At 39.8% G+C, this 26,658-nt stretch overlaps 1 protein-coding gene across 2 annotated transcripts; it reads right to left on the minus strand.

The window, feature by feature from the left end:
* Nucleotides 1–1,837: 1,837 nt before the first annotated feature.
* On the minus strand, nt 1,838–26,412 carry tbc1d9 (TBC1 domain family, member 9 (with GRAM domain)). 2 transcript variants are annotated; one of them, XM_069166612.1, is made up of 21 exons: nt 25,661–26,412; nt 19,141–19,251; nt 17,024–17,142; nt 15,940–16,168; nt 14,570–14,831; nt 14,008–14,215; nt 12,166–12,372; nt 11,820–11,984; nt 11,408–11,558; nt 8,684–8,898; nt 8,464–8,581; nt 8,088–8,373; nt 7,814–7,943; nt 7,449–7,547; nt 7,089–7,157; nt 6,452–6,692; nt 6,219–6,284; nt 5,688–5,774; nt 4,275–4,343; nt 3,813–3,916; nt 1,838–3,730 (listed from the first exon to the last, which is right to left on the minus strand). In XM_069166612.1, the coding sequence occupies exons 1-21, from the start codon at nt 25,779–25,781 to the stop codon at nt 2,945–2,947; spliced, it is 3,843 nt and encodes a 1,280-aa protein (XP_069022713.1). In that variant the 5' UTR covers nt 25,782–26,412; the 3' UTR covers nt 1,838–2,944. The 2 variants fall into 2 exon arrangements, with proteins under 2 accessions (XP_069022713.1, XP_069022714.1); XM_069166613.1 differs by lacking the exon at nt 5,688–5,774.
* Between the last annotated feature and the right edge of the window lie 246 nt (nt 26,413–26,658).

Consider the following 26,658-nt stretch of genomic DNA (forward strand, 5'->3'; position numbering starts at 1 on the left):
CCCAACAAAAACTAGTGAACTTCCATAGAATAGGACTGCTCTAAATCCCACCTTAAATTAAGTTTGTCATCTCCAGTTTTTATCAAAACTGTTTTACGCTGAGGTTGATTCAGATTTAGAAGCTGTAATTTGCTGAGCTGTTTAATTGTATTGTTTTATATGTTTCCAATATTTTGCCCATCCATTTATTGTATATCAGAGAGCACACAACAAACTACCTCCTTAAATATGTAATGAAATAAACACCACTCTTATAGAAACTTCTGCAAAAACTGAACATTACAACTTTCATTATGATTGATTTATTACAGGACTGCTGTATTAGACTGCATACACTTTAGTTATAACTAATCAATTCAGTTTTATTTATAGAATGCCCCATTATAACATATCAGCAAAAGATACTTATAACAAAGAAAACCGACAGTTCCCCCGTGAGCATAAACATTGGAAAATGTTTAAATTTGATCAAAGAATCAGAAGAAACACAGTGTCCGAAGAGCTAGTGGACGTTGGAAGAAATATAAGTAATATTTCATCTGTTCTGGTCTGACATACTTCATTTCTGATAGATTGATTATTTGTAGCTGTGTCATGTAGTTTATAAGGGAAGCCTTCTGTTCAATCTGCCAAAAGTCCTGTTGTTAGTGAGCTCCCTGAATTGTGATTGGTTAACCTTGGCCACAACCCCAGTGTGCTTGGTCCACGGTGAAAGAGAAAGGGAGGCCCTGCAACCAACAGAGGTTTAACACAGATCTCTTCATTGCTGTGATTTTAGACTTCACTTCCTAGAGATCTGAACAGTGTCTCATGAGTAACGTAATGCAGTTGACATACGTAGAGTGAGTTAAAGAGCGAGCCTGTTATGTTTTATCTAGCCTCTCTGGCTGAACAACCACTGCAGATTGATGGAAAAAAAAAAATTCCCGGCAAAGTTGCCACAATACTTGCAATACTTCAGATGCAAAGGGCTTTAATCAGTGGGCCCCAGCCTTAATCACTATTGCGTAACCTCATTCAGTTATAGATAGACATTTATTTGAACTTTTGTTGCCCCCTTCTGCCAATGAGAGTAATTACAAAACACTCCTGACCTGCTCTTGTTACTGCTGCAGCTGTATAATGGTGGATGAATTGTTTTGAGCATCAACAACCCCACAAAATACCCTTTCCACAATCTGATCCATTAGATTATAAAAACATTTCAAAGTCCAGGAAAGTTGTATATTTGAATCATTTTTATCCCCTTCAAAAAGCAAAGCCAGAAGTTGGATCTACCATTTCGTAGTAGACGAAACAGACGTTCATTTATATGTAAAAGTCACGCACTTTAGGTTTAGGATAAAATCTTTGAGATTATTACTTTAAAGCAAAACAATATCGTATATATAATAAAGCAAACAACGTTTTGTGTGGGAAATAACTATAAATAATAATATATGCAACATTTCCATCCCCCTGAACTTTAATATAGTATCAAAATATAGTAACATGAAAATAGAATAACAAAGCAAAGTTCCACTGTTTCCAATGTATTCGACTGACGGTGAGATAGAAATCTTAGTTTCAACTCCCATTACAATGAATAAATTATGTTTTGAGTTACTGTAAAGCAGCATTTTTGTGTTTTGTAAAAATCAGATTCACTTTAACTTGTTCAAAAACAAGTGATGATACCATCTGTGCTTCTGTGGCTGTAATGATATGGCTAAGGCTCATGTCTTTATAAAATGGAGGTTGGTGATCTTCCACCAGATGGCAGGAATACTGCCATATCGTATGTACACGATGTCAATGGAAAAAAAAAAAAAAAGGCTTGAAGCGTTGCTGTGCAGCATTTCAATCATACTGTAATTTTAATTAGATGGGAGTGATATACAATGCATGAGAATGCAGAGTAGTAACACCTGGACTTTTTAAATTAAAAAGAGTTCACATAGAAACAACTTATAAAAGCAATGTAAACACGCACAGAGCAAACAGGTAAAAACATTTTAAAAAAACATTTCAGTTTTGAGTGCAGACAACAATAGCTAGGCAAAAGGCAAGCAAATACATATTCGTGGATCACATTGTGTTGTAAACATAAAGAAGGTGCAGGCTCTGAACAGCATTTTAGTGTAATCATCATTTCTTTGAACACATACCTTCCTTCGAGTTTCTGAACCATCTAAACCTTTTTGTCCATAGTAACTGCTGAGTCATGATTTGTTGTCTTCTCAGTTGTCTCTTCACCATATTATTATTGTGTAAGTTGTTTGCAACTACTAATGATAACTGGAAATAATTATGGACCAATTATATTTTAGAAGTAAATATCCAGGAAGTTACAGGTATGTGTGTAAAAAAGAGAATACGATTTTCCACCAGCATTTAAAGTGAAAACATGAAAATTCACTCTGCCATTGAATTTTCACAGCTTTGTTTTGTATTTTTTCCATATTTTCCTCCAACAAGAAACAAAAGAAAAGATTTTGATTAGCAGCAAATGGAATCATAAAGTAAGGAAGCAACAGTTTGACCGGATATAATGTAAGGGAATCGTACGTACTGTAGACTCTCAATGTCCCAGTTTGGAGCTGTACTGTATCTGTGGAAATGTACATCTACATAGCCTAAGAGTACTAGAGATTACAATATTAACACCTATGCATAATGTCTTATAAAGTACAGCTAATACATGTACACATTGATTTCATCTGAGCAAACTGTAATATTAATGTCCTGTTCCCTCTTAGCTGGACAGAATCTAGTGATTGTTATAGTAAAAGTCTTTCATTTCTGTTAAAATACATTGCCAAGAGCAGTTTTGGTCACATTCATTCAACTATCATACACGCACATTTTACATTTACCTTTATTCTTCTCAAGAACGCCACTCACTGATAATCATGTTTTCCTTTAAGAACAGCACAAGTCCTCCAGTGAAATCTACTTCGAGCTCTCACCCTGAGAGTGAGATCTCATAGTCACTCGTTGACAGCAGGGGGCGCCCAACTTTGCGCACATTCTTGGCGTTAGTTATACGAGCGGCCACCTCCACTGGCTTCTCGAAGTAGTGCACCAGGGCCTGCTCAGTGAGGACAGAGGCCAGGAACTGCTCGAACGTAATGGCCCAGTCTTTATCGATGCTCGTGCTGTGAGGCAGCCCTCTGTCGTACGGCCCGCCGCCGTGAGGTCGGCTGCTTCTCTCACCATTGGAGCCGCTGTCGCTACGCACCAGCACCGTGTCGTCGGCAATGTCCTCACACTGCAGCTTTTCATCCATCTCATGGGAGCCTGCGCTGAGCACCGAGTAAGATGACATTGATGTGTCATCTTTGGTTTCGTCATCTGAGATGAGCATGGCAGACGAGGTGCCCGTGTCTTTAGGAGACGAGTCCTCCAGCTTGATGTCTTGCATAGGGGGCAACTGCTCGCTCCCTTCATCCCCTTTTCTCTCCTCGCAGGGGCTCGCGTTGTTCTCCAGACCCGCAGGGTCAAAAACGTCTCCCAGATCCTGAGCCTGCTGGGTAGCTTTAGTATCCGAGACATCTGTCATACACATGCTCGGCTCTGATTTGCACTCCTGGTTGAAGTCCCTTCTGCCAGAGGAGCAGAAGAGCTTTCCCACCTCTCCCATTTCCAGCAGCAGACTGGTGACCGTTGCTGTAGCGTGGTAGAGCTCCTGTTCTGACACATCCTCGCTGAACATGCTGTAGAGAGTCTTGCAAAGCTCGATGAACTGGCTCTGAAGGACAGAAGCATAAAATGGTCACTGATAGTTGTACTCCTACATTATAAACTAATTCACACAGCAGATAAAGTCTCACCTGATTCAGCTTTGGGAGGTCTTTTGTGTTTTCTCGTTTAGGTTTCGTCTCCTGGTTCCACAGTTTGAGGTAATGGCGGTAATCAGGAGTGTTCAGTTTCTTCACTGTAAGACGTACAAAGTATGTGTAACATTAAGCAGCATTTCAGTCACAAACCACATTAAGTTCTGGCTTTAAAAATACTTTGAAGTTACTGGTGTTGTTTCAGACATTAATTGAAATTAAGATTTAAGATGTTTTAATTTCATGAATCCGTGACTGTACAATCACCATTGATCATCTCCAGACCAGGAAAATCACAATTGAACCCATCAAAATTTAGTGCAAAGAAAACAAGGGTTTAATCTGCTGCTAATCAAGACTAAATACATTTTTACATGTTGCTCCTCATCCTTAGCAATAATAACTATATTAGTATGTTGTATTAGATCTTTTTGTAATAAATGTGATTGTGTTGCTTACCTTTCTCAGTTTTAAAAGTAACTCTGACAAAGCCATCATCCTTCTCACTTCTGCACTTTGAATCATGACCTGAGGGAAAAAAAGAAAAAGAAAAAAAAGAGTCATCATTTGTTCAGTTAGAAATTAAATTTCCTTAGCTGGAATCGACATTCAGCACCAAGCATATATTATCATCGGCAATATCTCGATGCCTCATATATTACTGTATATACAGCCAGCTTAGGATTTACTGCCTGATGTAGGGAAACACTACATCATTGGATGGCACTGATTCCTCCAAATATATGCATTGGAAAGTTACCAAATATCTTTGACATCACATTTGATCAACTGCACCTCGTTCTCAGGCTTGATTATCCAAACAACATTTTTCACATCAACCAGGCAGTTTCTTTCTGCTTTGCATATTCAACACAGAAAAACTCCTGCGGGTCCTGGCTTAACACACACAATTCAACTTGTTCACATGTTTGTTTCTGTACACTGTCATTGTGCACAATGCCGGTGATGCATGTGATATCTGTTGTTTTTTCAAAGTTTAATACAACCACAGTTTTCCCCTCCAAGTTACAAGACATGCACACCACAACAAAAACAGATTTGAATCATCTAAATATCCTCATAACCATCTCAATGTCTTCAGTGTTGTAAATAGTAACATTTCTCCACCAGAATTCATCAGAAACGACTGCAAAACTAATGACGACATCTGCCAGTGTGCGATAAAAAGTAAAGAAAAAAAATAGACCCAGGCCTGACGCTTCGTGATGAGTAAATGAATCCCCTCAAACATATTGTAGCTGCGTGTGTGTGAACAGTGAGAAACGGATGATTTTTATACTCCTGCTAACTTCCACGTGTCACCAAATGTCAGTGATTATTTACTGCTTCATGTCAAATAAAGCGCAAAAATTTTTCTACAAACTGCACATAAAAGCACAAACGTGTTATGAACTCCTTTTCAGTACACAGACCTGTATGTCTTGGTGTTTAAGCTTCAAAAGATAAGATAGCTTTTCTTGTAATACTACACACAATAATGTCAGACAGCTTTCTCATTAATACCATTATTTGTGGGTGTTACGCGAGAGAATGACATTAATTAATGGCAATGTAGTTAATAGTAGTGAAGTGTAGTGAAATTCTTCTTTAAAAAAAATCTTTGTTTTGTTTTAAGATTATAGGGTGGGGTGCAGTGCCAGTAAAATGTCAACCATTACAGGAAGGACAGTTAAAAAAAAAAAAAAAAAAAAAAAAAAAACTTCCTATACGGTGTGGGGACATGCATAATATAGTTGTTGCATTGTTGTTATATGATTATAACAATCATTGCTGCACCTGCACGCCGTGGTTATGGAAAGGACAAAGCAAAAGCCTTCAAATTTGATCCCAACAAAAACAGGCATCTCTCACCGATGGATGTTTCTGGAGTAATGTCTTCAAAGAAGTACTGAGTAGCTTCAAAGGCAGAGTCGGGTTCCTCCTGTTCATGAGTAATCTCTGGGAAAAATAATTTAAGAATAGTGAAAACATTATGTCAACCCTTCTTTGCCAATTTATTAGTATTTGTAAATTAAATTCTAATCCATTGAGTTACTTTTGATGAATTTCCTTTTTAATGTTTTTTCCACTAATACTGATGCTGTGATAATGATCTTATTCGATTGTCAAATTTTATGAAAAGCCAGACCTAACTTTGCATGAAGAGCCAATTAAAACTACTGCATAGCTTTTCAGGTTTATAATTTAAACGGGGTCCCATGGGGACCCATAGGGAGTCCTAAGGAAATGATTTAGCCAGTGAAGTGAGGCAAAGAGCACAAAGCATGACATTTTCTCTCTCCCTTTTTCTGTACAGTGAATAACTCTGCTCCACTGAAATGAAGTAAAAGTATTTTCTGTAGTTACTTGAAGACGACTTGAGCTGCATCCATACACACTCACCAGGTAAGACGTGCATCTTGTAGAGGAGCTTCAGCTTCTCAGTGAGGTCCCCGTGACACAGAACACCTGCAACACATCATCAAGCTTTCGAGATCAGACACGGGAACTACTTCCAAATGTGATACATCTTCTTAAATTGGAATAAACACAGTGTGAAACATCCATTTTTTAGCTGAACAGTGTCAGTTATGTTTCAATCAATACACACTCCCACACTCCCTTTATTCACTTACCCAGGCCGTTGATGAACTCGCGGAAGTTGATAAGGGTGTCTCCGTTTTGGTCAAGGAGATGGAAGAAGCGCACAGCCAGGGGGTCAGAGTGAGCTCCGTTGGCCCAGGGGAACAGCAGGTTGAACAGCCCTTTAAACTGCTCCACGTCGATGCGGTACTGCTCCAGGTAGGGTAGGCTGGGGTCATGGCGCTCTGTTGGGTTGCTGCTGCCGCCCCAGTAACAGCTCGTCAGGTGCTCTGCCTGTAGAAAGAAAGAGAGAGAGAGAGATGTGTAAGCTGCAAACATTCACAAGAAAAGCACTCAAATTTAAATGTTAAAAAGAACTGTGGAGAGGTCAGAGCTGCTTTTCGCTGAGTTTGAATTAAAAGATGGATGAGGCTTAACTAATGAACAACATTAGCATAGCTGCATTCTGTCACATTAATGAAGTACAACAGAGACCTTGACCGTGTGTTGGGAAGTTTTTGTTTTCTAATCTGAGTCATTCTGAACACTGCCTTTGATAAAGTGGTAAATTAATCTTCACTATTTGTTTACACCACAAAAATAACTCCGGCTAGAGGAGAATAAAGCACTAAAACCATGCCTACTACGCTATTATACATTTGCTGTGTACATATTTAATCTGTAACTCACCTTGAAGACAACATAGAGCTCCTCCAACTCATCAATAGTGAAGGCAGTCTCTGTTACAATAGTTCTGACCTGAAACATAACGTAATGACATAAAGTAAAAATAGAGCGAGGATCATGTTTAGTGTGAATGTAGAGCAGAAGATCTAATAATGACTACAATGTAGTTCATTCTCCTCCAAAGCTCAAATCTAATTTGACTTTGAGAGACAAGCGACTTTTGAATTGGCAAGATGCCTGTTAACTGTTCAGCTATTTACACGACAGACTTGAGCAGTAAGTAAAGTAAAGTAAATACAGCTGAAAAAACTAACTGTACTTGAATTTGCTTGATTCCAGGATTTGTAGGAGGTAAGTCCTTACCACATTGCGTTTAGTGGTATCTTCGATGGTTTGGATGACCCTCAGTCTTTGCTTGAAACGCATTTGTTCAATCACATCCGCACGAATAGAGCCAAATTTCTGAGAAGAAGAAAAGGCGGGGGAGAGAGAAATGGAGGTCAGCTTAACTGCGTGTCATCGCAGTGGAAATAATAAAGACGACAGGAGATAACTGTGACAGCGAGGAGACTGGTGAACCCCTCAGTGCCATTTAAAATCAATTGAAGTCAAAATCCTACAAACTGAAAACCTACAGTCCTGCAATTCATTAAGAAATTACCAAAACAAGACCAAACATAGAGGTGGACACAGGTTTACAAACATGCATTATAATCCAGGTGCGGTACCTCATAGGAGCTGCGGACCAGTTTGAAGATGTCGACCTCTGGGTGTGGTTCTCCGTTATCTGTCAGTAAAGAGTGCAGGTGGGGGATGGGAGGGAGGGGGCTGTCCTTATTGGTCACGCTGTCCAAGTACCTGTAATAAAGATATGGTACCAAAATGATCAAGAAGCCCGATCTAGCCAAGACTGATAAGGAAAATGAAAAAAAAAGAAAAAACAGTAGGACTACAGTCAAGTACACTAAAACAAGAACTGTCATGTCTTTCGCCTTTCTTCACCTGCCCAGTACGGTCATGGCCTCTCCGTCATCCTTGCAGCCCAGCAGTTGGTGGATGTTGGCGTGCAGCACAGAGAGCGCCAACTGAAAGATGACCTTGATGCCGTCGTAGAAGAAACAATCGACCACCACCACCGCACTCTCGAACGGCATGACTGACAGGAAGAGGGTGAGGAACCAGGAGAGGGAGATAGTGGAGATGACCCCGAGGTCCTGCATGCAGTCGTACAGCTGGGGAACGTACTCGCGGGCGAGCTCCTCGAACACACCCTGGTCGACCAGGGCTCCTGAGGAAGACGGGGAACAGCAAGAAGATTAAACAAACAGAGAACACCAGCTAAACATTCTCAACACCAAAAGCATAAGCACATACTGACCAACAACCCTGGTGTTGTAGTAGTCAGGCAGCATCCTCTCACAGAGAGCCACGAGCAGCCAAAAAGCCTCTTCTTCTTTGGAGTAAAGCAGCAACACAGAGGTCACAATATTCATGGCCTGTGAACCCAAAGCAAAGAAGAACCAAACAATTTAAGTGTTGTCAAGAGCTGTCACTTTTTCTTACAGTTCAGGTGGGAATAAAAAGGAGAGTATGAGCACCTGACAGTATCCAATGTTGGGATTTCTGAATGCGTAGGCAGTGAGGACCCTGCGGAGGGCAGCGATGCCCATCTCGTTCTGAAAGGCCGGGTGCTCAGGTAGAGAGCGGTGCAGGTCCCTCTCAATCTCCTCCGTCGCCAGGTTGTATTTACCCATCGATTTCTCCACCAGGTCCTCGTAGTATCCAGGGTGAGTGGCCATCTCGTTGATCGCCCCTACGAAAAACACATTAGATTGAAAAGGTCCAAGCAGATTTACTAATACATCCCCTTTAAAACAACAAAACCTGTAGTAACAGTGTTTGTGACGGGGTAATTACACACAAAGGTATTATTTAATAGTGAAACCATCTAATATAAGATAAGATGGGGGATCTCTGGCAGGAAAGTCAAGTATAACAGCAGATCAAATAAAAGGAGCAATGACGAGTTACTTAAAAAAAAACAAAAAACAAAAAAAAAACGTCTACTACATATGAGCGGGGCATGAGTAAATGAAAATTAAATGGTAATAAATACCATATTTCAACAAATTACTTAATCATCATGGCATTAAGTATCATGTAAGTGCTTAATATAATTCCATTATTATTAAGATAGAGCAGAGGGTACATTTTTTTCTCTATATCTTACTTATTAAGATCATCAGAGTTGTTGAACCCTTAGTCCTTAATTGTTATAAAACATCAATGGATAAAAAAAAAAGGCAACAAATAATGTTTTGTTTCCATGATTCTTCCACTTGTCTGTGCTGCCATACCTCCAAGTTATTTCTAGTCTAAACATGGTAATTAAAGCTGCCGTATTTCCTCACAATTTCTTCTGACTTTAATTGTTGCTTGTTTAACAGTATGATGAGTTACAAAACCATCAGTCAATCTGAAACACTGGGCTGATTTTATCTACGTTTCAGTTTTATTTTTATTTTATAGTCCATTTCAAAATGTAGGTATCAGCAGCCGCCTTCATTACTTCCCTAAATAGTTTCTTTACAATCCTGCTTGTCTCCTTATTGTCTTCTGAATTGGTTATCTTTTTTTTAATCATCCAGAGCAGCTCTGGCTTCAAGCTCACTTTAAGACCATAATGTGCTTATAAAGTAGTAAAAAAGTTACAAATGTAAAACAAAAACAAAAACAGACTTTAAAATGACTGTGGGGGAATGTTAAAGTAGCCAGTAAAAATGATCTGGAAGTCAAACCTCGTTGTTGTTGGGTATTCAAATGGCTTAGAGGCCAGTTTTTCGGTTTGTCTAAATAACACCGATAATAATAACACAACAGCAGATCTTTGTCCATCAGGTCATGTTGAGCACAGTTATGCACATACCTCAGTAAAAGTGCTTACTGGAATTTGCCCGAACACAGAAACTCACCAAACTGGTTTGTACACCTTTAGTTATAACATAAGACACCAATTTAGCAACAACTGAATGTTTTAATGGAGGGTGGTGATTCTTTCTGGGAGGGAATACTGTGCAGAAAACCCAGTTCATGAGATGCAGTAGAGCATGACTAAGGACACAATGCAGCTCTGACAACGAGCAGCGTCAGCCAGAAGTAGGTCACTGTGGCGGGAGGAAGGAGCTGTTTGTAACTCTGCTCAGGTGAGGATGAGTACGAGCTGCTGCTGCTGGTGCGTAACACATAATCGGGCCTGTAAACAGGAGTATGTGCAAGCCTGAATATGCAGCATGTTGTGACAGGTGATGGACGTTTTCCGTTTAAATAAATATTTGGTGGCTGGGTTTAAACTTGTGTGCGTAAGCACTCGTGAGAAATAATGTATGAGCTGTTCAACACAGATTCAACTGTCAAGAGATCAATTTTCTTTCCTTTACGCAAATCTCCAAAGTACATTTTCTCTGCACATCAAATTAATTTGTTCCCTTTCAGCAGGATTATTTCTGAATTTATGTAAATGCATAGCCAACTCAGTATTATCTGAGAAGTAGAAGCATCGACATGCACATGAAAATCAACTATTTTAAAATATATGTGGAGTTCATTAATACTTTTTTTTTTTTTTTTTAATTTTAGTTGTATACTAAACTGTCTTCTGAAAATACCTGCATAGAAATATTTAGAGGTTTCAGTCTGTCCTAAAATGTAAATTAATACCATTTGTCCTTGAAAATATGTTTGGAAAGTTGCATATTACTATTAACATTTAAGATTCATAACATTCCAGATTTGATTTTACACAATACTGAAAGTAACAGGTTTATCTTGGACTTTCATATCCGCTCATTGCAGCGTTAAACTGTTGGCTGCTTAAAAAAAAGGTGAGCATGTTATCTTAAACATGTTTAATTCCATTAATGTTCCATTTTAAATGAATTTTTGCAGGTGATGAGGGTGCATTAAAACTGGCAGTGTGTTGGAGAGACAGTTTCACTCTAGAACAATCTAAATGAATAGGAACTCTGTGCCAATAATGAAGTGACATACATATTTGTTTTACCAAGAATAGTTTAAGCAACATGAAAACAATGTACAGTTTGAAAAAAATAGAAAATTAGCTGTATATCTGACTCTGACAGCGACAATTGAAATCCATTTCTTTTGTCAACAGGATGTCTGTGGTTTAATTACGCCGGCATGAAATATGTATCATGTGCTGTTACGTTCCAGTGAGCACACAGTATGCAGGGTGTGGTGCCTCAGGTGGGGTGTATGACTTAATGATTTGTGGTTATTTCAGGTCTGTATGAACGTCTCCTCACCAGAGAAGAGCAGCCAGAGCTCCCCTCTCATGCTCTCAGGAATCCCCTTGAGGACGAGCTCCTTGGTCTTCTCTGTGCGGTACATACACACACCCTGTCCGAACTCTGTAAAGTGGTTCTTCCACGCCTGCTCCTTTAGGAACTCCTTCGCCTGGGCAGAGAGAGAAAACAATAACATGCGATCAGCATCAAATCCTCCATACAGTTTAATTACCACGCAGTGTAACAGTGTGAAAATGCAAATTATTGGAAAGGTAAGAAAAAATGTGACAACTTAAAATCCGAGACTACAAATACCCTTTAAAGGAAACAGGACAGATCTGAGTAGTATAAGGTATTACACGATGCGCTATATCCCCTCAGCAGGATAGAATGCTTTTCATTGTATTTGACAAAGTGTGATTTAACTCACCAGTTTGGGATTAAACTCCTCAGGCGAGCGGCGGCGATACATGGTCATGAGGGCTTGTGAGGCTGTGGGCACGCTGCTGTCATTCAGGTTGAATGTACGCTCGCCCTCTGAACCCGAACTGTGCTGCGGACTGCTGGAGAGCAGCGATCCGTGCTGGGAGTAGACCTGGAGACACGACATATTCAGGCTTTAAATTCAGGATTCAAACAAACAGTCTTACTGTTTTGTATATTGTCAGAGTAGGTTAGCTATTTTAGACACCAAACAATGTATTTTGAGGTGTGCAAACTCTCCTACTAAGAATGTATGTCCTCTCTTTGCAGAAGAAAAACTCGGAGCACTTTACCTCATCATCTGAGCTGTTAAGGCTGCTGGTGAGTTCCCTCTCTAGGTAGATCTTGGAGGTGGTTTGCTGCAGGAAGTCAGAGATCCTCTGCACTAGGAAGTCTCGGTCTTTTAGGTTAGCAAACAGAAAGGTCATGCGATTCTTGGTACTGATGGACAGCGGGCTGGGCAGCACATTGGAGCTGTCTGCCTTCTCCACAATTGTCACCTGCAGGACGTCAGATAACATTCACAATCTCAGAGCAACAAATGACAAGCATCATGACGGTAACCAAATAAGTCAAGTCTTCTATGATTAGCAACCTAATATAAAATGAGAAACTGAACTATTTCTTATCCAGGAGTAGGTTGGGATACATGTTTTTAAACTCAAATGTAGCATTGTTATAATGTAACTAAGTGTTTATTAAGTGGGGGTTACATTTTAATAAATTAAAACAGTTTGCAGGCAAACAAAAGATATTTCCACAGTAACTTCTGGAGGCAGATACAAGAACTGTCTGACAAAGCATTGGTTTGAATTAAGAGGAAAATATGAAATATGATCAAAACATCTAACCACACACGTCAACAGAAAAATGTGAACTGGGAAGTGGGCCTGTCATAATTATTACATAATCGCCAGATCGCAATTATTTAGGCACAATCGTCCTCATTTTGCAGTAATCATTCATTCATGTCGATAAAAACAGCTGCATGAAACAAACAGAGACGTCATATTTCCATCAATATTTCTAGGTCATTTTCCAACGTTTCAGTTTTGACATACAGTCAATGGTTTTGACTGACATTCTTCTTCTGCTTAGGTTTAAAGGCACATCAGTGGAGAATTAGTGCCACCAACAGTTTATCTCAAGGTGCTTAACTTATATTCGACCAATGAGCATCTATTGACATTAACATTATGGATAAAGTTGCAAGGCCAAACACCACAGCCAATAAATGACTCTTCTTCATGAGTTGTATATGTATTATTAAACTATGATTAGGCTAATACTGTAATTGTCGCATGTTACAAAATGAGCAAAAAAAGACAATTAAATCAGGAGTTGCTATTATTTGTATGACCATTATTTGTCAAAGTTTCATGATTGTCACAGCTCTGTCGGGAAGTTTAAATTTCATAGAACTAACATAAGAAACCTCAGATTACAAAAAGCTTACACTCACAACATTGGACTAATGACCAAATAATGTTAGGCTTATATTTTCCAGTAGTGTTAAACTGCACATATTTCTCCATGTATGCATGTATGAATAAAAGTCATATCAACATACACAAAGGATTAGCATTTAAGTAAAAGTAAATCCCTTTTGGCCAGATGCAACTTAGTTTTCTCCGTTATGTTAAAGCTTGTAATGCTACAATGGCTTCCTGTTCATAAAGTTGTTAGATTGGGAGATGCTTTTGATTGGGAGTTGCTGCTGGCAACCAGTTTACTGAAGACTTAAAGAACTGAGACATTTCTTTCCTAGTGACGTTTCTTACACTGTGCAACCACATGATCCAGTAAAGCACACATTTGAAAGTAGCTGGCACATATTTAGGACTTAGTGAGGACTTTATACACAAACGTAGCAGTGGATTTATAATATCCATAAATAGCGAGCTCAACCCGGTCCAGTGAAGTCTATAAATAAAATGGATGACTGTGATTCAGCATGACAGCTGCATTTGGTAAACTGTGTACGAGTGTCTCTAGAGCAGATGGGCAGTGACAACAGCCGACCAATCGCCATTATCAAACGCATTCACGTCTTCACGATCTCCTTCAGCTCCTACTTGTAACACTTGTTTGCAAAATGCATCTTCTCGCAAGCTGTTAATAAACAGACGACTCACCTCCCGCAGGGGGATGATGAGGCTACACAGCGTCTCTTCTTTGCTGGTGAAGCAGATGTAGTTGGTGGAAACAAACATCTGTCCCAGGATGTGCATCTTATTGAAGGGAGTCCACAGGGTGCAGTCCGTGTGTCCGTCTAGTTTTTCATCTTTGGGCAGACGGAAGAGCGCCCGGTAACGCTCGCTCTTAGCTCTCGCATCCAGATCTCTAAAAGATTCAAAACGCTCTTATTAGATAACAGACTTTTGCATAAACCTGTAGTTATACAATATAGTATAGCTGATGTTATACAGCTTGAATGAATGAATCGACACGTTGAAGAATCTGTAGAAAATAATAAGTGTTATGCACTTTACTGTTTATAACACTCATACAACCCAGCTTGTACAGTCCACTACACTGCAGCCAAACCTAACTGTGCTTACAGAAAATGTGCTAAACAAACAAAACTGGGATCTTGAGGCCATTTTTAGAGCTCGGAGACCTCAGTCGACCACGTGTGATAAAACATTCCTAAACAGGATTTACTACTGAGGACCAGAGCAGTGTTCCCATTCCTACCTCTTGAGTGCCGACACCTTCTTGGGCGACTTCTTCTTGAGCTTGGGCAGCGAGCGGTCCTGTTCGAAGCCTTTGTTGTCGAGCAGCTGGCGCATGGCGATGTTGGCCAGCTGCTCCGCCAGCTTGAAGGTCTCATTGATGTTGAGGAAGACAGAGAAGACGTGCTCGTTGGTGCGGGTGCTGACCTTGATCGCATCGGGCAGCAGGAGGGTGGCGCTCTTCTCCAGCTGGGTGATGTCTGCCCAGCGCACCACCAGTTTGACTGACGGGGTGAGACGGAGAGAGACAAATCAATCGACTAAAGTCACCTCAGAATACAGTTAAAGACTCACCTTGAGAGGAATACAAGAATAATATGTTTACTATGCAGTTTAGATGTTGATGACTGAAAGGTGTAATGATTTACTATAATGTCTCATAAATATAACATTGAAACTTTTTTTTTCAGATGAAGTTTCTGCAGATCAATAAAGAAAAAGAAAAAGTGTGGAGGTTAATCAACCTAATCGAGTTAACTGTGCACAAAAGCAACAAACTCGAATCTCAAAATCCAAACTGAAAATGGTTTGACAGTTCATGGGATGACAGAGGATCGGACAGGGAGCTCAGGAAGGCTGGAACAATATTTCAGTAAGTCAGATAAAGGCCGCCTATCTTCTCAGGGACAAAATCAATTCTGGAAACTGATCATTTTTGTATTTTCATTTTTTATATCATAATATTTTTCTTCCAGAATTTCAGATAAACTTGTGCTACAAGATGTCTCGGAAATGCATTAGCCGACTAATACATTTAAATGTGTGCAAACACACTAAATCAAGGAGAACCAGGCCACCATTGTTAATGAAATAAACTGTAAGAAGTATCTGGCTTTAAACTTAAGACTACAATGTGCCTATAAGATGTAACCCAGTGGATTTTGTTTTTGATTCTGTTCATGCACAAATATTGTGGTGCCCAGGTCAAATTTTACTTTGAATATCAGCAAAAGTAAATTTGTAAAAAAGCGAAACAATATCTTCACAAGCAGTGTTGTGCTTAATGATAGAGCACCACACCAAAACAAAAAAGTAAATAGGTGATTGATATTTGGATTGACAAAAAAACCAAAAAAAACACACACGCCATTTTGATAATTAATTAATTGTCGGTTTCCAAGCATAAATACAATATATTATGTAAAAATATCTGAAACAGACAAACCAAGACATTTGAAGATTTGGTTTGAGGGAATTTGGATTTATCACTAAAATCTGACATTTTAGAGACAAAAACAGCTGATCAATTAAATGAGAAAATAATCAGTGGATACATCGGAATAAAAATAACAGTGCATGTGTGTTCATAAAATAAAAGCTTTAATATCCAACCTTCTTTTCCCAGTAAGTAGGAATAGAAGCAGAGGTGGTTAATGCTGAGGTAGAGCCATCCCTGTCGAGGCACCTTCCCCTTCCAGTAGCTGCAGGAGTAATAGTTAACCAGCTTCTCCTCTTCGGGCATCCCAAACAGCTTACAAAACTTAGCGCTGGCCTCCTTGAACTTGTCTGTGTCGTCATCCTCTTTGACATCGTGGTTCTTGTTGAACTCTGCAATGATACCCTGCACCAAGATGGAGAGAGACAGCCAGAGGTCATGGGATGGGACATGGAAACGTAGGACTGTACAATGAGGAGCAGCAGTAGTTTAATTGATTGATGTTTTTAAGTTAAGAAGCCAAGTTTAAACTCCTCATTGTTTCATGTATCAGCCAGGGGTTTCAGCACATTAAGGTAACTTCATTGGTTCCATCCTGACAGCTGTTAATTGGCAGAATGCTTTTCAGAAGTGGATGAATTGTTTAAGGTCGACAGCTAGACACTATATCAATGGGGATTTTTAAATACCCCTCAAGTGAAAAGTGACCCTCCGAAAGCCGTTAGCCAGGCTAGTTGAACACAACCTCCCAGATGCTGCTGTGGCCCCCTCTGCACTGATGACAGATTTCCTTCAAAACAAAGGCCGCACTGCCATCTCATAATTGTTGGCTGGAGGATGTTATGACGCTTTAAACTCAAACAGTTAAAACATACCAGAAAGTTTTATACCTTTTCCATTTAAAACTGGACTGCTTCCAATAAAGTGCTCAGGATGTACTGTTTTTACTCTCCCTCAATTATTTAAAAAATGTCAGTTAAAAAAAAATACCGAAAATGTACATTGAGCATTACTTTAATATTCCATAAAGACACTTTTTTTTTTTTTTTTTTTTTTACCAGGTAAAGTGTTTATATGCTGCATTTATTTCATATATATTCATGCATAACTTTGAACTAGCTAGATCAAAAAGTTACACTGTTAAATGTGTCGGGGATCTTTCAGTGGAGATCTTGTGTCTGACTCCAGAATATTTTTTTAATTCGCCACCTGTAAAAGTTTTTTTTTTCCGATGTGTGCTTTTCACTTAGTTGTACTTACCTGGACTTTTCCTTTGACAAAGGTGGTAATGTCATTCTCATTCTCAAAGATGGAGAGAGTCTGCAGCAGGTTATGTTCCAGCCACTCCCAGTGCTCCGTGATCTCTTTACGGGAGGTTCCTGCCGAGGAGGGAGGAGAGGCACGTTAGCAAGGTCCCAGGAGGAGAGTGAAGGTGTAATGTTTCAGAGGTAATACAGTGATACTGTGCCACACGTTCATTTTAGAGATATATCTACATTAAACTCATGAAATGTAGAAAGCAGAGTAGAGCTGAAAAAAATATTTGCATAATTGATAAGTAGATCTTAAGCAAGAATGCCCCCAATCCATTGGTTCTACTTTCTGAAACATAAATATATGTTTGTATTCTTCTGCTATGGTAATAAATATTTGATGTTTAGACTGTTTATCAGGGGAAAAAAATACAAGCAGTTTAGAGACATCACATCGGGCTCTGAGAAATTATAGCAGACATTTTTAACCCAACAGCAGAGCACCACAGTGAGCTGGGACATCCCCTTTAATGGAGGAATGGACGACAGGCTAATGAGGACAAGCATAACAGTGCCAGTCAACAAAGACGGTAATAAATTGTAGAAAATTATAACTGATCTTTTTGGGCCACTGGAGAAATTGATTGCAGTCATGGCTGCCACGGTGGACCATTATCCCTCAACACTGCTGCAAACAGCCGTTCAGCGAGTGCACACTGACTGCATTAGCCATGTCTGGCAGACTGCCCTACTCTCCTGCTATCTCTGGGAGGAGGAATTAAGAACTGGGAGGGGAGGAGAGGGGAGCCACTGCCATTTCAAAGCCAAGCTTGTCATTTGTAGGCCTCCATTTCAGTTGTAGAACACAAATGCTGATGCCCTTTCCATATTTGGTATTAAACAAATACATTGGATATGTGCCGACTTATTTTCCTTTACAAATTCTTGCTAGAGTCCCAATAGTGTCCCGCCTTCATTAAATTTGAAATCCTAGCTGATTAGAGCAGTCTGATTCTTAAATCTCTAAAACCATAATCTAATCAAGCCTCATCCACACACACACACACACACACACACACACACACACACACACACACACACACACACACACACATATTACATATTGGTAATACAGTACAGTAAACACAGAGAAAGTCAGACTAAAAATACTGTCAGATAGAACCGTATTCACACCAAAATTACCACACAGAACAGACTGACGTACTACAAAGTAAAACAAATAAAAATAACAAGGCTATTTAAACTTATTTATGTCTATAAATGCCTCAGATTTTTCTCTCAGTTTTAGTTGAAGCAGATCTAAACTGTTATTCTATTTTCAGGCTCACCCAATACAGTGTCACTGTGGTTATTTTTTTTATCTGAATCTGAAATAATAAATCAATTAACAGTTATTTTTAAGCAGATGTGCCTCAAATTCACTGCTTCCAACGCACAGTTTTGCTAATCTGCTGGGGTTTTTTGTTTTAAATTACTGGTCACACAAAACAAGCAGTGTGAGTATGTCTGTGAGGGCTTTAGGAACTTGAAATCAATAACGCAATACATTGATAACCAAAATAATCAGTTCAGCTGTAGTCAGGAGTGTCAAGTCATTGGAATAGTTTTATTATTTAATGGCCGAGTACAAATCCGGTGACAGTGAAGAAACAGAGTGATGCATCTAATCAGTCTGGAGTGTTGCTGCTAATTTGCATGATTTACTGCTGCAGACTGTCTACGAAGCACTCTTAATCCTAAAAAAAAAGGGAATATGCAGATTACACTATTGTGAAGATGAGCTGTCGACATTATAATGAAACCCCATCAAGTGATGAGGTATAAAACATTGATTCCTGCACCAGTCCCTGTAATCCTGCCCTTTAAAACCACCGGAGCATGATGTAATGCTTGGCATTCGGTGCTAACATAGGAAAAGGCAGGACGTGAGGACATGTGTTGAGTGTAGGCTGGGGGAGGGACGTGCAGGGGTAAAATTAAACAGGGGTCTACTAGCCTTTACCTGTATTACCAAAATGTACCATTGTAAATCAGTGGCTTGCTTTCCTTCACTTACTTGTATTTTCTCACAGTTTTGGTGACAGGGAGATTAGGTGTACATACCATGAGCAATGATCCAGTAAACTAAAGAGTCAGGAGTCTGATACAGGATCCTATATGGAGCCATCCGAGCGCTCGAGTCCAGAACGACATCCAAGGTCCCAACCAGCAAACCTGCAAGAGCCCAGATCACACAGAAGCAAACTTTTAACTTCAGACAGACTTCTAAGAAATGCTAAAGAAAGAGACTAGTGTTCGTTCGAAAACAAGAAAAGCTCTTTCTAACTCATGACCCAAGTCATCTCACTTTATAGATTTGTTCAGCACCAAAAACAACCATAAATGGCCACAAGATGTTGAATCAATTAAGTGAATAAAAACCTTTACATCATTGTTATGCTTAAGCTAAAGGGGAAAACCATGAAGTTTTGTGGTTTCAGATTTGAGTTTATGAAAAACATCCTGTGGGTTTAACACCTCTAAAGAAATGCATTAGTTTACTTGTTAAACCAGTGACCTTCATGGTTGGGCCTCTAAGTTTGATTATGATTTTCATGACCAGCGATAAATGACAGCATATAACCACGTTCTCTAAATGAGTCATCGACTATAAATCATTTTTTAACTCTACCTCATGACCTTAGCAAAGGTGAATAAATCAGTTAATAATTTATAGGTCAGTTTAGTTGTAACTAAAGTTAGTTGTAGCCAGATTGTAGAGAGTAACTTTGACTAGTCTGTATCCTCCTCCAGCTTTGTCTTTAAATGTTGTTTAAACGGGAAGACCGCTCTAAAGAGGGCAGAATACATGTGGAAAACGTCGTTTGTTTTCTGGATCTGGAGGAGGTCAGAAAAACAGCTTTCCATGATAGTTATGTCATGTGGGCTTAGAGACAACACTGATTTAAAACCATTAACATACCAAGAAACACAAACTTTTGCAAGCAAATGCAGGAAAGGAGAAGACTGACAGTTAGTAAATATGTAAACAATACTGGTTTAAATTTTTTATTTTTTTAATTACTCTGTAAACGCTTCACAGAGAAGGAAATGCACTGAATATGTCAGTTAGGCAAACAGTTTAAACTGCAGATGTGATTTATTATTATTGAGGACTTATTACAAATCATATTTGCACTTTATTAGCAACAATACTTTGTTGTTGCATTGACTATGACTATCTAACCAGCCAAAGAAATTTTTAACAAACCCTGTGTAAAATTGTCTGGGAGCAGTTAGAGCTTGAAAACCTTTGAAAAATGGTTCCTCATTAGAAAGTAAAGGAGAATCACCTGCAATTTAAAAACCTGCAGCTCACAATAATGCATATTTGACACCATTTCTCAGGCAATTGTGCAGCTATTGTTTGCTGTAAATATTCAACCCGGTTCACAGTAGGTATATTTTTTCATTGCCATGAGAGACAGGTTATTTTTGTTCTGCACCTAATCAGGGAAAAAACAGAATGAGTCATACAGAGAGAGCATGAGGAGAGGAGGGGAGAGAGAAGAGACAAGACAAAAGAGAGGCGCTGTTATGTACGATGTAAATTCCTCTCGACCTTCCTTTTTTCAGTCCTCCTTATAAGTTCCCCTCACCACATAGTTCTAATGAACACTCAAGAAAAACAACAACTGACAACTGTTGTTAGTGTGAAGAGTTTCCCCTTTGACAAAAGGAAATCACAAGTTTAAAACTTTAACAACAATATTCACACGTTGGCCTCAAAGAGGACTTTCATGTAGCTGTTAGTGCTTCGTCTCAAAAGAGTAGCGGAGTAAAAGACCGTGAGAGTTTCTACTGCTTTTTACGCAGTCTTGTGGTCAAAATTCACAAGGAGCCCCATGTTTGGAGTTTAGTTGTACCACATGGGATGAATGGCACAGCCTGCAATATGCAAGTTGAGGTTTAATGCAGGAAACCACTGAATTTTTAAGACCACCTCTTCCTCCACTTGTCAAACTAGTAAAACTGACAGAAGGAGAGGCAGTTTTTGTTCACATTTTTGTAGATTCATGTGGTTTTGAAAGAGCTTTGGTAAAATACTGTAAATTTCTAAACACGAGAGAGTAGTTCTTTAACTGTCTTTGATATGTGCCTTTAATACTGGAGGTGAAGGTCATTCATGCACAACAGACGACCCCAGGGATCACGTGTCTCTGCACAGTTAACTCATCAAAACAAAGGCCACATGACCACTTCTTCCAAATCACACCTCTGCTTTTACAGTGATAATTTCTTTCCACACACTGACTGAGTGGGTGCACAACCCACAAAAACAAACACAGCACACAAGCCCAGAAACAAAACAGCTGTCATGGTACATGTTCCGTTTTTATTCCAGGGTGGCTGGAAAACTCTTCAAAGTGAGCAGTCGCCTTGTGAACAGAACAAGCTATAAAATCATGTGATGCTTTGTGCTTCTCTACTTGGAAACAAGGACACAATCACAGGTCTCTATTGTTGGAGCAAAACAAATCACCTTCTCTGATACACAACTGTTTTTCACTCAGAGTAAGAACAGGAAACCAAAGTGACAGGATAAAGGAAAAAAAAAAAAAAAAGCTGCTTGTTTTCTATTGTTTATGTCCTTTTTCTGCTAAAGGAAAATGTGCTTGGGGGCAGGACTGCTGTTGTAGGATGTTTACATTGAACACACAAGAGACCACAATCGCCCCCAGACTTAAAACCAACTGTCTCAGATCACAGTAACCTGAGACAAGATTGGATCATCATCCTAATCACCACATGCAGGTTTCAACACCCTCATTTAACCTATAAAATACACCGCATATTATTGCTGCTGTTACACCTGCCTCCATCTCTCGGCCTGCTGACATCTTAAAGACGGGTCTGAAAGTACAAGATGTGACCTACGAAAGGACAACATCTGCCTGACACGACTCACTTATATCAGGAGAACAGTAAACAGTAGTTATCAGCCTGATTGTGAAACAGCATGTTGTTCTCTGACTCAGATTATTGGGTAATTTTATACTAAAAGTACCATTATGTACAGTTGTGTAACACAATAGCCCGATTCTGAGTTTATTTATAGTCTGATGAATCGAAGGTTTGTTGTCCTTTTTTAAAATTTTGCTCCCTCTCTGAACAACTTATTCATGGTCACATTTAGAAAACGCTTTGTATGTGAGACTCCCTCTAAAGATGCTCCTACAGCTGTTCCTCTGTAGTGTCTGACAAAATGATCCAAGCACTGTCATAAAATAAGGTTATACATTAAGTGACAGTAAAGCTTCATGCAAATGTCAGAAAACACACACCTGAGCAGGTTTATCCCATTTTGCAGACCTATATTTGCAGCTTCATGACGTTAAATAGCATATAAATGCAGTATATGCATTGTTTAAGAAAGGAGCTCCAAAGATCTTTGGCTTGTAACTCTTAAAAGTCTTTCAGTTTGTGACCCTTCACCACAGTTTGCATGCAAGAATTGTGAGACAGTCCAGCCAACCTGATGTTCATCGTTGCTTAATTTTCACAATTTTAAAAATGCCTTTAGGAAGTAAAATTATCCAAGAAAACATCAGACAAAAGTAAAAAAAACAAAAACATTTGTGTAGGATTTTCTTTTCTCGATTCCCATGTTATGCCTGTCAGCAACCCAGAGAGTCCAGATCACAAGACTGAGAACCACTGACAACTACTTTATGAATACATAATATTATTTACCACTTCCCACATCATTCATGATCACCCACATGTATATCATGTCTTCCATTTTATCCTACAGGTTAATTTTAATGATTTGAACTGGAGTTTATATAAAATTGTGGATGGTTGTCATTATCTCTCTCGGGATCTAATTCTTCCCTCTTACTGTTTCTATTTATATTCTACATATTCTTTTTGTATGCAGAAGATTATGTATTTACTGGATATGCTTTTATCTTGTCAAATACCTCAGGTGAAATAATCTGATGTGCTGCAGTTTTATGGCCGCTGGATATGGCAAGGGGGCAGGGTTATTATAGTTAACTGTTAATATAGTTAAATGTGGAACTGAGCTCATTCAGAGAGATGATGTCCTGTTTGACTTGTTAGGTTGAGAGGTTTTTGGAGGAACTTGAAATGGATGGACAGTTTCTATTCGCGAGTCTATTCTGCACCGTTCCTCACTTGATTAGTCGTCACTTTGTCTGTAAGCACTGCAGAAATTCTGCAACTCATGCAGCTATTGTACTCATACTTCACCAAGCTGCCATTTAGAGCTCCACCAGATGCTGCGGTTCTCTCATGGAGCTATTTGCCATTTCCTTTGACCCTCACCGGCCCTCCGTTAGCTCAACCTGCCCTGTTGAGGTGAATATGATAATTGTGCCTGGCTCTGTAAAATGCTCTGTCCTGGTGCTGCTCATGGCTTCCCCTCTCCCTTGAGAACGGCCTGAGGGCAGCGCCAGTGTCACTGGGAGCTGAGTGCCAACTGGCACACGAAGCAAGTCAGCAAGCTCAGCTTTTACATAACAATGACATCATCCCCGAGCACGGCGTAGCACACTTTGTGTTACCACAGTAGGAGAAGAAAAGGGTCTAAACATCAACATAAAGGAAGGTCACGTCACCAGTATTGTCTTCTAAATTTGTACCCAGTGCAATGTTTTTTGTAATATGTGGAGTCAGGAACTGATTTAAAACTTAATGATTTACTTTCTTAATTTATTAGTCAAAGATCGGGAAATATGACAGTAGGAAATCATAGAAATCTGTCTACAATGAGAGATTTTGCAGAAACACTTAACCCTGGTATAAGGTCACTTCATGTTAGTAAAGAATTTATAAGATTTTTGCATCAATAATAAGGTACCTTTTTTTGTACTCAAATTTCTGGATTACCTAAAACAGGCATTACCCTCAGGTGATTCTGTCTATAAGTGTTTTCAGACTTTTTTCTGAGGGTCGAGACATCCACAAGGTTTATAAAATGATTCTGAGACATCACCAGATAATCACAGGTAAGGAGATGTAATAAAAAAACAAAACTAGTGGTTCACTATATACATTTCTGAGAAGTTTTACCATTCACAAAGAAGGGAAAAACAATCCTCTTTTGAACTGCTCTGTACTTATACTGTAGATATGTTTCCTATGCGTTAGGAGGTTACATGCAGAGAAGGTTGGGATGTGCTGCACTTCGTCACAATCTTTAAATTGGTGCCTTGGTAGGAAACTAGAGGATTGCTTTAATAGAAGTCCTCACCGATTTCACTGCCACAGTTCTTGGTGTTAAATCTCAATGGGCAGCGACACTGGCTGACACAAAGTGAGATATTCTCAGCAAGGAAGAGAAACTGAGCTGATGAACACAGATAATCAGTGACAGAGGCGTCATTCTCTGTTCAGTTTCTAATCACGCACAACCAGGGCCTCAAAAGCTCCAAGTTCCCCGTGTGGTAATTTAAATCAGTAGTAAATTTAGTTTTGGAATATGGCAATACGCACAGGTTTATTAACCAATATTATGAACCTGTGCCTAAATTTAGCAGCAAAACATTTGATGTTTAAGTTGATATTGATCTTGTATGACGCATTTTCCTAAAATCATTTTTATTTAAGAAAACGATCACACTGATTTTGTAGCCCTCTAATATTTCCCCATATGGCAGTCCTGTAAACAATACATGGGGGATTATAAGGGACAGGGAGTTTATGAGGTCATAACAGCTGTTCCAGAGTATATAATAAGGACACAAATAGCCCACGAGTATTCATGTACCAAATTATATATAACAGTGTCCTTTACTTCCTCAAAGATGGGTCAGCTGTGTCTCATCTGTGGCCTCCCAGAGCTTGTGATAAATAATCAGCTAAATCTAGAAATTTCACAATTCTGGAGAAAAATCAGGACATCAGGCTGTCAAACTGAACCTTCAGTCATTTCCACAACATGTCCCTCTTCCTCCTCCTCCTCCTGCTGCTGCTGCTTGGCCCATTTTGGATAGAATAAGAGAATGAGGAGGAGTGCGCACTAGCGAGAGAGAGAGAGAGAGAGAGAGAGAGAAAGAAGGAAGGAAGGAAGGGAATGATTCAGCATGAGCCAGCAAACACACCAGGTCTCTGCCATGTGCCAACAGAATCGCTGTTGTTGAGCCTCGACATGCCATTAGCAGCTGCACAACTGAAACCCCAGTTGCAATTGTTTTTGTTGTTGTATGGGCTAAAATAAAATGTTCCTGGCCGGCAGGAATTTCCTAAATCATTATATACCATATTATGGCTTCACGAACAGACACTAGATATGTGCTGCACTTTGACCCTTAAGCTCTTCTGTTTTACGTTAGCAAACGTGTGAACACGAGTGTGAACAAATCAATTAAATTCTTCTTTACCGAGACACATACAGGCGAAAGACCAATTGATAGCTGATTGGTCACGTGGTCCTCGCATTATCCGTCCATGTGTTTTTTGATGTCCACCGTGGACACACTTTTCACTCCCATTAGCTGTCACCATGCAACTGACTGTCACCTTTTTTTTTTTTTTTTAAACACCACATACTTCGGAATAAAACGAAACACAAGCATATTGTTAATATGTCTTCATGATGACAGTAGGTGGGACTCACCCGCCAGTCCTCCGCCTCCATCCCCGTGGCCCTTCCGTTTTTGGAGAATGAAATATGGATTTGCTCTTTCGGTGATCCATAACGCACCCGCCAGTAACACATCTTCGGGACTGACCCACATAATTCGGCTATTTTTTTTATTTTTTTATGGGAACATTGAACACAGGTCGGCTGACGGCCACCGTCAAACTGGTCCAACGGAGACGTGTGACTGCGTTCAGAAAGGATTGTTAAATTATTAAAAACACTGACCAGGGCCTACTATTCCACTGGGCGATTGTTGACCCTCTGATGTCGTCTAGTATTGAATGTCCGAGCCAAAGTAAGACGAGCATGTAAGCGTTGCTATAATTAAACCTGCCGGGCACGGATCGGTTTGGTTCGGCCTACAATGTGGACGTCTAGCCGCCACATTTCGTGCACACAAACCTCCCCTTGCAGCATCGGCGTCGTAGGTGCAACAGAGGCTTTTTAAATAAATAGATTCCTTGGAGGAATCGCAGGCAGCCGGGCTCGGACTGCAGCCGCCGCACAAGCGCAGTGCTGGCTTAGTCTTTGTTGTCCATGCTCCGCGGCAGGTGCGATCAGCTCGTGCCAGGTTGTCGCTTGTCGAAGAAATCCGCAATACAGCCGATCAAAACCAGCTGTAAACACTTTGTAAACACCTGATGCGATCTGCGTCCGCGTAATGAAGGAGTAAGACCCGACGATAACGATGCAGCCCTCTTCTCCGTCTCCTCCTCCTCCTCCTCCTCCTCCTCCTCAGATGAAGCGCCGCCGCTGCCGCACGCAAAATAAAGCGCGTCACGGACTGCGCGACGTCAGCGAGCGGGAGGTGGAGGAAATAATGAACGAATTAGTGCAAACAGAAATGAACTCGAGCTATCCACATTTACTGTCACTTCAAGATGGTATTTTATGGGCACTGCATGATCACTAAATAAAGTCATTTAGTCGTTACACTAAAATTCATGAACACAATACTTATTCTAACTTTA

Source organism: Embiotoca jacksoni, unplaced genomic scaffold (assembly GCF_022577435.1).
Source record: "Embiotoca jacksoni isolate LCO1_2020_lvr unplaced genomic scaffold, fEmbJac1.0.p SCAF_4, whole genome shotgun sequence".
Taxonomy (NCBI): Eukaryota; Metazoa; Chordata; class Actinopteri; family Embiotocidae; genus Embiotoca; species Embiotoca jacksoni.